General features: G+C 36.6%; 2 protein-coding genes across 2 annotated transcripts; both read right to left on the bottom strand.

Moving 5' to 3' along the window:
* Positions 1 to 3,087: 3,087 nt before the first annotated feature.
* Positions 3,088 to 5,122, bottom strand: LOC136348421 (uncharacterized). The gene is made up of 2 exons (XM_066299214.1): positions 4,250 to 5,122; positions 3,088 to 3,315 (listed from the first exon to the last, which is right to left on the bottom strand). The coding sequence occupies exons 1-2, from the start codon at positions 5,120 to 5,122 to the stop codon at positions 3,088 to 3,090; spliced, it is 1,101 nt and encodes a 366-aa protein (XP_066155311.1).
* A 709-nt stretch (positions 5,123 to 5,831) lies between these two features.
* On the bottom strand, positions 5,832 to 9,129 carry LOC136348200 (uncharacterized). The gene is made up of 12 exons (XM_066298837.1): positions 9,019 to 9,129; positions 8,875 to 8,966; positions 8,683 to 8,821; positions 8,481 to 8,633; positions 8,243 to 8,430; positions 7,356 to 7,449; positions 7,071 to 7,294; positions 6,784 to 7,012; positions 6,552 to 6,730; positions 6,213 to 6,435; positions 5,978 to 6,156; positions 5,832 to 5,919 (listed from the first exon to the last, which is right to left on the bottom strand). Exons 1-11 carry the CDS (start codon positions 9,101 to 9,103, stop codon positions 5,981 to 5,983), a joined length of 1,782 nt encoding a protein of 593 aa, XP_066154934.1. The 5' UTR covers positions 9,104 to 9,129; the 3' UTR covers positions 5,832 to 5,919; positions 5,978 to 5,980.
* Between the last annotated feature and the right edge of the window lie 3,667 nt (positions 9,130 to 12,796).

The following is a 12,796-nucleotide window of genomic DNA, read 5'->3' as shown; positions in this document are numbered from 1 at the left end:
GAATATACCCCTTGCTTACTTGCTCGTTAAGTGTTCTTCGAGAACCTTAAACTTGAAGTTGGTGGTTCAATCTTCTTTCTAAGTTCCCAGGATTTGAGGTGCTGCGTCCTGTGAACCCTACGTTTTACCTATTTTAGCGAGTCGCCCCCTACCGTGTGTAGGTGACGCCCTCACTACCTGCAGCCTCGATAACCATATCGAGCCACTTCCCAATGGTGTGCCCCCTTGCTGCTGCTGCTGCTAACCTGAACCAAATTTTCCTCTTCTCTGCTCTGTTAGTTTTATTTTGGGTTCTTACCTGATGTACCTTAACGCCCTTTTTCCGATCCTCCGTCTCGGCCCCCATTTTGCCCCCCATCCCATTTTGAACCCCCCGTTCTGTCGACGACGTTTTTGTCATCTTTATTCCCTCTAAACGTTTGAATCTGGATCGTTCCTCTTGAAATAAGTGGATTGATCCGTTTTTGATTCAAGAACAAGGAATTAATCCTTTGTTCGTTACGTTGTGAGGATAGAACGGGTGGTTCCCGACGATTGCGTCGAATTGAATTGCAACGAATTGCCGTCTGGGACCTTCCCTTTCGCTGACTTTCCGACTTGTGACGATCAGCACCAGCTCCCTCTGAGATGGCCCTTCGGTACCGTTCGATTCCTATCGTGGCCGCAGATGGAACCACCGGTAAAAAACCGTCTCCTCGCAAAATCCTAGAACTTAGACTAGTAAAGTTTTCGGTGGCTCTCGCCGTCTTTTCCCTCGGGATCTGGACCAGTTAACGACAGCGGCACTTGTTGCTGCACCTCTTCGGGGGGCGTCGTGAACGAAGGCCTCATCGGTGCTGGCCCCATTGATGATTCCTCCGTTTGCCCGTTCACCGGGGGGCGACTCTGGCTTGTGGTCGTTGTTGTTCTGCCGGATCTAACAATTGGGTTAAGACCCCCAAAGAGGGGTCGGTCGAGAGGCCGACTCCTCGTCAAGGTACCTGGAGGGTTTCTTCTCCACGTATCTTTGCGTTGCGTCCGTTTCTCTGCCGGGCCCTCTTTGGGCCCGGTGCCGTACAGTGTTGCCGGATTGTGCAAGAAATCAAAAAAATAAGGGAATTCTTCCAATGAATGCTTTTCTGAAAATTATTGGGTTTCCTCAATAATTTTCATCTTTGTGGATGTTGAGGGGGTCAGTTTACATTAACGAATAATGCAAATTAACCCTTCAACATCCCCTCATTACCCCCTTTGTACCCTTTGTACCATCTCTCTCATTCACCTTCTTTTGTTATAATTTTTACCTGTAATCGATTAATTTACATAAACAAATTCCATTAAACCAGTGCTAGATAACTACTCCAATTATTAACAGTAATTTTAGTTTTAACAACTTCAAATCATATTCGTATGTATCTCTGTGTAATGAATTTAAAGCACTTATCATCGCTTTAAAAAGTGGGAAACGAAAAATTGAGGAATCTGTCTTTTCTATCTTTCCCCAATGGCAAGTTATAACTTTCTAATACCAAAAACATCTCGTTTAATTAAAAATAAACGTTTGTTATAACGAAAGAAGGTGAAAATTATTGCAATTTTCGGAGAGAGACAAAAATGGCAACGTCGCCGCCACAGCGGATACAAAGCGAGGTAACGACGATTCATAGGAAGAATTCCCCGAATGGAATGTTTAAGTGTTTATTATTCACCTATGATGGATTTCTTTAAATGGCAATTTTTAAAGAAAACCATTGGATGAAATTCTGAAAATAATTATATGTATATTAATTAACACTGTTTCTTTATCTATGACTGACTGTTATTTTTTATGCCACTATTTAAAATGTGTTGTTATGTTACAATTTTCAATTATTAAACTACCAACAAAAGGTTGGTGGATTATTTCAAAGACACCTTGTTGATACGTTGTGGTAGCCACATAAATGAGAACCGTGATGAAGATGTATCAACTAATTTAATATAATGGAAATTTAAACAAAAATTATTGTAATTTTGCTAAAATAAATATTGGTGATACAATGTATGAACTGATTTACTATAAGGGAAATTTAAACAAAAATTATTGTAATTTTGCTAAAATAAATATTCCCTTCCGATAAACATTTCTCACATTGTTAATCAAACAATACCCTAAAATGAAATATGCAAATTTCTCCGAATAAATGCTAAATATATGAGAACCTTTGAAAGTATAGAAGTGGTTGCTTTCGAAAGAGCCAAAATTGACAAATGATTAGGGCTTAAACCACCGAAAAGGCAGGCGCGCCCCATTCACACTTGAAACGCAAGAAAGTCCAGTTTTACTTATTCTAAATTGCAAGTAAAACTGACAGATCAAAGTTGACTGTACCTACCTTGGTGAAGACCGTGGAACCGTGGAAAAGCCCTACTTTCTCAACCATCCCAGAAATTGAGGATCCAACCGATGCTATATCTCGAAGACTTTGAAAGATAATGGTAGTTGCTTGCTGTAGTAGGTAGTAGAATTCTTTTCGCTTCGTCGGGGTGGAACGCTTCAGTTTCTGTACTAAAAACACAGGAATAGTTTTGGGTAAATTCCAATAGCAGGGGAACAGTCAATGGATATAATGTGGTCCTCTACGAAAGGTCTGCTACTTTGGGACAGTATCAATGATAAGTTTTAATTGCGTTTGAAGGAGGGGAAATTTTATTATTAGTTCTCATATTTCGGGAATAGAGGAGCCTATACTTTGCAAAACAGGACTTTTTGGAAGATCCTCTAGGAACGGGCTTCTTTTTTTTTTTCTTACCTCTTCTTTCTTGGTTCCGTAGATGGTCTTTCAATCCACAGGGATGATACCTTTTCTTATTTATTGCTACTCAATTTTAAATGAGATTATATTTCTATTTCAAATTTAAAATTTTAAGTTAATTCCCACTTTTTTGTTAATGAAAACACAAAACGAACTTTCGCGGTTCGATTGTTGACAAGGAATGTCTTAATTGTCATTCGATATGTTCTAGTGTGTTTAATGGTGTAGTTCATAGGTTTTTTTTCCAAATCAATCCTTCCGTATGCCTGTTTTTGGGGTGATGGGGGGTGGTTTTGAAGGGGCGCAAGCCGTCTTAAATGCGCCTCCTACGCCTATGGGTATGCAGGTGAACAGAAAAGGGGTGAAAAATCAAGTGGGGAAAGTTGTAATTGGGTGGGGAAGAAATCTGTAAAAGGTTCTTTCCCTGGATAGTAGATGGCGCATGTAGTACAAGGCTGGAAACTGTAATTTGTTTGGGAGGAAATCTGTTAAGGGTTCTTCCCCTGAACGGCAGATGGCGCATGTAGTACAAGGAATGAATCTGTAATTTGTATGGGTAGAAATCTGTAAAGGGTTCTTCCCCTGGACGGCAGATGGCGCATGTAGAACAAGGAAGGAAACTGTAATTTGGATGGGGAAGAAATCGGAGTTCATAGATGGCACCACACACAAAAAAAGAAATAAATCGCTCTTAGATAAAGGAAAATATCCTTTGTTCGTTTTATCTGTAAACGAACTACCCAAAATAACCGATGACGATACTCCGCCATTTCTCAATAAATCGTAATTGTTATTAATTAACAACACTTTCGTGTGAGTTAGGATTTCGTCCAAAAAAGGGAGATTAAAAAAAAACGCAACGAACACTATACAAGAATACTCTATTCTAAATCTAAACATCAAGAAGCTCTTTTAACTAGTCATTTTAACAATTTATATTGGAAGGTTGCTGGCTCTGTAAATTCCGAGGAAATACTCAATTTACAGTCTTGTGGGAAAGGATTCCTATGACACTTTCCTATCACTTGTTATCATAGAGGATGCACATGTAACTCCTCTATCCTTAGAGTTGGATTCGGTAGTTCACATGCCGTATTTGGCTGGGTCCTGGTAATCGTCCGTCTTTGGCTGGTTTTTTGCTCAAAACATTTAACGATACATTTTTTTAAATATTTAAATGTTACTACGTTTGTGATAGCCAGGAAAATTAAATATTTAAATATGGTCCAAATATTAATATTGGTATAATTTAACAACGGTTCGATGTTCGTGTCCAAATCTCGTTGTTCTATTTCTAAAATCCTTTTTTTTTTTCGCTTAGGGCATTTAGGTTTAGTTTGTCTAGGCGAAATTTTTGAAAATTAACAGTCTCCTTACGTGCTATCTGGTCAAAATGAAATTTGGGTAATACAATATGATTTACATGTATATTTGGGTTTTCGAAATCCCCTTAATACATAATTTTCAATTTTTACAAAACAATTAGGATTAAGTTCTAATAAGTAGCTTCCGTAGGGAAATACGTTAGTCCTTTCTTTACCGCATTGTTGTGTAGCTAAAGTAGGTCTAGGTGTGATAACGATCCATTTGTTATCCCCTATTTTCTGAATTTTTACTAAACTTAATGATACTGGTACGGGTTGGCAGTTCGATAGATTGCCGCTGTTCTTCAAAAGTTGTACTTCGCAGGGCAACTGTAGAGTGTTGGATTTTTGACAGATGAACTCTCCAGGAATGATTTCTTTGCATTTGTTATCAAAAGATATATGATTTTGTTCGTTTATTATTAAGAATTTTGATTGTGGAATTATGACAAGAAAGTTGTTGTTATCTTTTAAAATAGGCACTGAATACAAATGGAAATAGTTATACAAAGCCTTTTCAACAATTGGAATCTCAAGAATGAATACGATTTGATTGTTGTTGCTGTAACTTTTGATGTTAATCATTTCTTCGAAATGCAATATATTTTCTGGTTTTGAATCAAAGGGTATTTTGTTTTCTGTCAAATATATTGAAATGCCTTTAATTTCGTCCAATAACTCTTTAGGGTCGATAATCGAGTTGTGAAACGTATTTAATTTTGAAAACGTTATTGCAATTTGAAGTTTTTCGAGAATATCATACATAATTTCTAGCTCGGCAATGATTTGAGATATGGCCAGTTCCACGTAAAAGAACCAGTACGTGCTTAGTGAATTGGTTTCTGACGTATGAATGTATTCTTCTATTTCGTTCACTTGTTTTTCTATTTTTCGTTGATTGTTAGATAAATTTTTTATATTGCTTTGAAACTCGTTTACAGATTTAGTGACCAAAGTTATTTGTTCTTTAACTAGGGTTTTCATACTTTGTTGATTACTAAAAATCGTGTCAATAGCTTTATTGTATTTTACAGCATCATTCTCATCTAGATTACCGGTAATGGTTTTTATAAACGAACCTAATCCATTGATTAATCCGCGTTTCGAGCGGAGATGAGTGAGATTTGAAAAATTTGATTTAAAATTTTGTTTTCTAAAAACGTTAATAAACCGTAAGAGTTGAAAAATGCCATCTTGTAGCTTTCACTGATAGTGTCGTTCTTATCGAATGCATGTTTTATTCGTTGAGATTGGATCTGTAAATTATTGAATTTTGTTATTAAATTGGTTATGTCAAAAACTTGCATAAATGTCCAAGAATCAACTGCATTTTGGGCATTTCCTAATTTTAAAGGTAATAATTCCGGATTTTCCTTTAAGTCGTGGAATATTAATTTTTCTGGTCTGTCATAGACGAAGTTGAGGGTTCTGAAATTAAACGAGGTGATTGTCTTAATTCTTTAATAAGAATAGTTTCTTTTTTGTTGGGGTTATTATTTAATGATATTATTGCTCGGTTTCTCTCTAACAATTCGACTATTGTGTATGTAGTTGTACATGCCACTGAGTTTGTATAAACAAATTAATAGCTTAAACAGTAAGCCTCAAATATCACTCAATGATTCAACCGAAAGTCTGTGGCTCTTTGGGGTTGGATTAAAAGTTACCAAAGAAGGTAATTAAACACAGCGTCTTACGTGCATACCATTTATTTTTTGTTCTCACAATCACCACTTACATCTAATAAGTCCCATGAACTTGATGGGTTTCGTATGCAGTTCCTGCAACGAAAAACACCTCTTAAAACTCGAGGAATCAGTTCGAAATCCTGTAACTTACCATCTAACCTATGACCACGCTACCACTGCTAGAAGTTGAAGCGGATAATGAGAAACTGCCTGTGAAACTGAGACTATTGGAGAAAGTCGCATTTGTGACAGTTTGGATAAGGGTCTTTACTGAAGCCACGGCGCTTGAAGAAGCCAATAGCTTTACACCAACGGTGAGTTCGAACCAGGCTGTAATGGGTAGTATGATTAAAGAAAGGCAATGGAACAAAAGTGTAAATTATTACCCAAAATATAATCTTTTTTGCTACTTAGTTGGGAAGCAAACTCGACAGCACCACCTGTCCAATACGTAGAAAGAGAAGTTATAATTGTTCCAAAGATGCCAATCCTCTTCAAGGCCGATATAATATCTCCAAACATTAATGAAGTTATTATACTTAGCGAATTTTTTAGAATTACATCCAGGTTGAACGTTGTTACGATGCCAAAGGCCGCCGCTATTTGAACCTAAAATGAAGTCGTAGATGGAGACACTTTAATATATGTCTGTGTCTGGAGCCGGTTTCGAGCCTGTTAGCTTTCGTCAATTCGGCTAATATCCACACAAACTTTGAATCACTTACTCCCAAAACGGTTGACAGACTCGTGATTAATGTTAAGAATAAGGAGACCGCCAACGTCGCTACGGCTACGATGGGCTTGAGCAACAGGACAACGGTCGTTATCGCCCCAATGATAACTGCTGAAGACCCTTTGTAGACTGTTAGCATCGTATCAATGATGAGTGAGACGTTCACTTTATCTAAAGCAGATTTGTGTGTTGTTCGGGTCTTTGAAACTCCAGAGTATCCTTACAAATGACCAAAGTCTTTGACTTCAACTGATTGATTAGTTTGATCAATACTGAGAAATTAGAATTGTTCCCTATTTTCGCCATTATATCCGTAAATATGTTGAGGGCCACATTAAAGTCATCAACTAAGCTGCCTTCATTGGAAAGTTTGATGTTGACATCGATTATTTTTTGGATTACCAATTCGAGACCGGCGGTTCCATTTACAGTATTTATCACCGACGCTACAATCTACTCACATAAAACCAAAATGATCAACTATCACCTTCAGCTACAGAATACCACCTACAAGGAATATTCCATCGATTCCCGTATTGACCCCACCTCCGAGACCTGCAATTAGTTTTAGGATACTTATTTCGTCATTCAGTAAGGCATTGAGGGCGACGGCTATATGTGTCACCACACTGTATTGAAGGATGATGTGGCCAAGAGCCTCCAAACCATTTTTAGCTTCGAGAATGCGTTTCAAATTGATGGATATACCCGTTTTGATTAGTGCCTTCAAGTTACCTTTAAAAGGAGTTGGTTTAGATTTTTTTATTTTCGGACTTAAAGAAGACTTAAGATTTACCAGCCACACCCACTGTAATTTCCTTTATTTGTTTTAACACCACAATTATGGCGGTAAGATCCCGGGAAACATCAATTATGTCGTTAGCTATGAGCTGAAATTAAGTTAGTTGAAATTAGCAGAATAATGAAATTGGACGTCTACGTGCTATTGAAGAGTACCAGTTCTACGTTTTAGGTAAATAAAATTATAGTTTGATACTGTTCAATCAAGCAGGGCGTTGGCAAGTAAATGGGTCACTTCAGAAAATTTACTAAGAAATCGTATATGCATGAAAAACATATAGCATGTCCCTGAGTTTTTAGTGAAACCAGTTTATGGTCTTAAGTAAAGTGGAAGTCATTATAATACGGAATTCAGGAGTATGCTGAAAAAGAAATTGGGGCAATAAAAAAATGAAGTATTCCGTTTGTGAGAGACAATGCACGTGTCCGCCTTTTTTCCAATATGATTGGATGAAGTGCAAATGCGCGCGGAAACATACGAACCAAAACTCGGTGGAAAAAGGTTTGAAATAAAAAATTGCATGAAAAATATTGTACGCCTCTGCGTTTTCGAAATCAGGGGCGTGCTATCAAAAACATGTGCAGTATCGAAAAGAGATGAGAACATGAGAAGTCATCGAATGAAAAAAAGTTTCTCTCTAGAGAAAGTTGTTGCGCCACTAGGAATTTTTAAGACATATCAATTTTAGGCTTTTTTTAATTAAAAAGGCAGAAATCTACGAAACCGACAGAATCCAACGGCGTATTTCAAGTTGAAAATATTTAAACTCTTTTGGTACACCGCTGCATTTCTGAAAAATGCCAAATCATCATTCGGCTATGACTGTAAATATTCTTAGTTTTTCTTATGTGTCTCTTCCAAAAGTCAGATCAAACACTTACCTCAAGGATTCCGCTAAGTTCTCCTTTTATGACAACGATAAGCTGGGTGGAAATTGCTATGAGTAACTGTAAACCATACTTAAGACTTTCGGTTCCTTCGGTAGCTACATTGACAACTAATGCACTCAACACCTTGACAATTACGTTGAGTTGGACGTTGAGGATGCCTTTTACTGTGAAGGGCGTAGCTGAAATTCGATCCTGTTAATTCGGGAATGTCACAAGGTATGTCTAGTACCTCCTGAATGGTTCCACAGAGACCCGAGGCCTGTGGAGAGCGTTTGACTGAGTAAGATCTTCAATTCGGCTTTGCCATCCTTCCATAATCCGTCGGTGAAGGACACTCCGATCTGTTTGGATAAATTAATAGCAACACCGCCCCCGGTGGTTCCTGAAAATTTCCTCTTTCATTTACTCTAAGATTTAATCTCATTTAGTACCGTTTAAGAGCAGGACGATCTCAGCAATGGCATCTAATACAAAAGCCGCCTTGTCTACATAGTTGACTGCCACAAAGAGATTGTTGATCGTTTCTATAGTAATATTCAAATTACCCCCACTGTGAGCCCAGTTGCACGACTGAAAGACCACATAATTACTGCAGACCTACACAACGGAGAGGATGCACTTACAAGTTCACAAGTCTCGGGAGATGCCGCCCTTGAGAGTAACTCCTTGTGATGATGCCGGGAGCTAACTGGCACCACGCCCTTAGCACTCAGCTCTGGAAATTTGTTGAAATGACGAAAACACACTTTCGAGGGGTTGAAACTTACCATGGACGAAGGTGCTGGCCAAAAGGGCACAGAACAAAACCGAATATGCCGCCTTTTGGTTCATCTTCGATCTTGTGATGTCCATCCATGGCTCCACTATTATTTATACCCAGTAGGTTATCAGAGGAATCCAGTAGCTGCCATTTGCATTGGTAGGAATGCCGGGTATGGTAACATTCTTAGCTGCTGTTGGATTTTTGCATAATTCGCCTGTTGTGTCAATGCCGTGGGTAATTTGGAGGAAAAGTACATAAAAACGTATGAGGAAAATCTGGGAAAATTGAGAGAATGGAGCTCCGTATATTGTAATCTTCAAACATGATACTCTGTACGCAGTGCTGGCCTTATGGGTGCCGAAGTTGACTGACAGCCCAGGCGACAAACCAGGAAGGGTAGCGGACTTTTTTGGGTTACGATTTTTTGTAGAGGTAGGGCACGGGCATTAAATATTTCGCCTAAAGCTTAATAAGGCTGGTCCTCCCTGTATACACAGAAGACCAAATCTCGCAAAAATTCGTTAAAAGTTAAAGAAAATACTTTTCATGAAAATGCTGGGATACGGCAAATGATGTTTTTAATCATGCATTTTTTGATATTACAGACATGTATATAAGATTTCCCATGCAGTAGATAAGTATACTTTTTATTTTTTTTTCTTATGGAACTCCATGTACACGTGTATAAAATTTTTGAGTTCTTTGAGAAATTGTGAGCATATTTCTTGTAACACACCCATGTCTAAATTCAACAGTTATTGAAATTTTTGCATTAGCAATTAGAGTAGCCTGTTAAATGGTCTGATTTCCCCCTATGGACTTTCTTGTGGGGTTATCTGAAATTTGGAGTGTGTTTAAATAAGTCCAACAATATAGAAGAGTTTAAAAAATAAAACTACTCAGGAAGTTCAGGTTAGGAAAAACCTCCTCAAATGATGAGAAGTTTTTCCGTTCCTTACAATTATCAATATACGGTCGCTTTTAGTTAAAAAAAAATCAGGAATTTTCACGAAGAACTTTACTACCGATACAGCGACGTTGCGTATCCCTATCATGTGCAAACAAATTCTAGAAGTTCCCTTCGAAGTAACTCTAAATACCCGTTGAGTTGAAAGGATGGTCTGCACCCATTTTCGATTTTTAGCTTAAGAAAATATAAATTTTCATGCACGTTTCAGACATCTAATACTAATATTCAAAGTCTCAAACAGTGATAGAGCAACTCCCTACTAAGAGTAAAAATTCTGAAAGCCATATTTAGAATAGGTAACTCTGAATGCTCTTAAATGTATAAAATGTGTGTTTGGTATATTTATGGTCTTTAGACTGCGAAGATACGAATTTTAATCGACGTACTAAAAATCTACAGAGACAGAGAAAAAAATCTAAAAATTTCAGTCAAAATATCTCTAAATATTTCTAGAATATTTTCGTTAAAATATCAGCCTAAGCCGCTTCTAGTTTATATTACAGTTCCTTTATACGTCATAGTGGCCCAATATAAATACCCAATGCTTTAAACAATCGCAAAGCAGGTTTCCATCGCGCATGAATTTTTTTTTATGAGTGGGTACGTCTCTGATTTGTAAGCAATAAAACTATAAAGAATATGATCGGCTATTCATCTATTTACCTGTCGCGGATTTAATTTCTTTCAAATGTAAAAAAATCGATAAACTCATGTTCATAGTAATAAAATCAATATTCAATATTTTGAAAATCGAGTTGGGATACCTTTGTATTTTAAGCAATCAAATTACGAATTAACTTATGAATTATTACTAAAGTAGAGTATGAGTAATTCTTCATGCCTCAATCAGTGGCGGAACAAAAATTTAAAACAATGTTCTCAGTAGTAACTTCAATCAGTGGTAGAACACATTTCTTTCAGCCAGAATAAATTCTTAACACCCTAATTCTACCATATGGTCATGTTTACGATATTACCTTGCAGTTGCAACTTCTATTCAAATTACCTATTCTAAGTTGAACCGTCATGTCGCGTGTAATTACTTCCTTATCACACTGATCCCTCAAACAATGACCAAGTAGCATGTACAATCATACATATGTAAATATGTACTTAAAAATAACCTTGATTTATACCTTGTAATTTTCAGTTGGTTAAAAGCGACTTTAACGAGCAAATATCAGGGTAAACACGAGAGAGAATGAAAATCCTTGTTGTGTAACATCTAATTTATTTAACAAGAGTAAGGGCACCTTATTGGAAGTTTAATTAACATAGAATCAAAAAATGATATATTTGGCAAGGGCTGTGGATGGAGCATTCTTTAACCTTGCAGCTAGTCGCTCAATATCTTCGCATAATAATACACCGCTAATTTGAGTTCCCAGTTGTACCAACATAAATCTTTATATTATCAGATGAATCTCCGTTCCCGCAAGACTATTCATGATGCTTCAATTAATGATGTGCCAGTATTGACAATAAAAAAATGTGACAGGTATAAATAGGAAAGTATTTACTGACTAACATAGGAGGATATGGAGAAACATGAATAGCAATTATGTAAAAGGTACCAAGCATACTTTTGCTCCTTTTATTATAATACATAACATATTCATATACGAGCGAGATTTATAAAAAAAAATTATATTCACCATTTTAGCAAGAAAACAAACGATTTTGATACGATGATGAATAAATTTCATCTAACAAAATATCTTTATTTCATATAGCTTTGCTTTCCTTTCCTATAACAACATGGAATAAAACAACTATTTCCCAATACAAAATACAAATAAATTTGATTATTTTTTTTACGTGTTAAATATATTGCAATTACATTTATCACATGCATTACTGTTATTCATAAAAAGGTCCAATTTAAAGGATTTTCTAACAGTAATAAGTACAGATCGTAGGTAATTCTGCAATTGCCACAGCAGGTACAGGGAAACTGTAGGTGGGGTAACCGTACACTTTAGCACTATAGATGAGCACTCGAAAGTTGGGTTTAGGGACTTGTAGTGGTCTGTCCTCAAGGTTGAAGGTGACAAAGGCGATAGCCACGAGGGCGAGGACAGCCATTAACTGAGACGCAAAAGCAGGAACGATTTAAACTAAACTTTACATGATATTGTGAAGAATATTTAAGCATTTTAACATAGTAGGTTGAATGGGCATTTCGATTACTAAGTAATTGCAGACTATGGTTGATGTAGTCTGGGATGCAGCTATTTATGCTTTAGATAGCGCTTTTTAGCTATAATTTTGACTAAAAATCCAGTCTTTAGACATTTATAACGCAGATTTTTGAGGTCCCATTGTATCGAAAACTTTCCTAGATGAACTACGTCCACTTAAATCTCATTTGAAAAGTTCATATGCTTCTAATTTAAATGTTCATAAAGGAGGGAGTAGATCTATTTGAAATATAAAAGCAAAAACTGCGATTTCTCAAAGCGTGGTTTGGCTACTGTCTAATAGATGGCAAAACAGATGCAAAGTATCTAAGAAATTTTCTCTAGCTTCACTATTTCGAGAAAGGTAATAATTAAATAGAGGCAGATTTGTGAAGAAATATTTTTTGTTTTATATTATATAATTCGTTGGCGTTTCCTTTGACATGAAATTCCGCAATTATTATTTATAATTTTATTTAACCCTTTTCACACAAATTTTGGTCAGATGAATATACAACGCTGCCTTAAACATTCTCTTAGTCAGAATTAGCGCATCCGCTTCTTGACGTGATGGTAAACATATGTACATGTTCAACTAAGACATTTTACTAAACCATTTTTTTTACTAAAAA

This window comes from Euwallacea fornicatus, chromosome 32 (assembly GCF_040115645.1).
Source record: "Euwallacea fornicatus isolate EFF26 chromosome 32, ASM4011564v1, whole genome shotgun sequence".
In the NCBI taxonomy this organism is placed as follows: domain Eukaryota; kingdom Metazoa; phylum Arthropoda; class Insecta; order Coleoptera; family Curculionidae; genus Euwallacea; species Euwallacea fornicatus.
The sequence above is the reverse complement of the archived record's forward strand: the minus strand, read 5'-3'. Positions and strand labels throughout refer to the sequence as shown.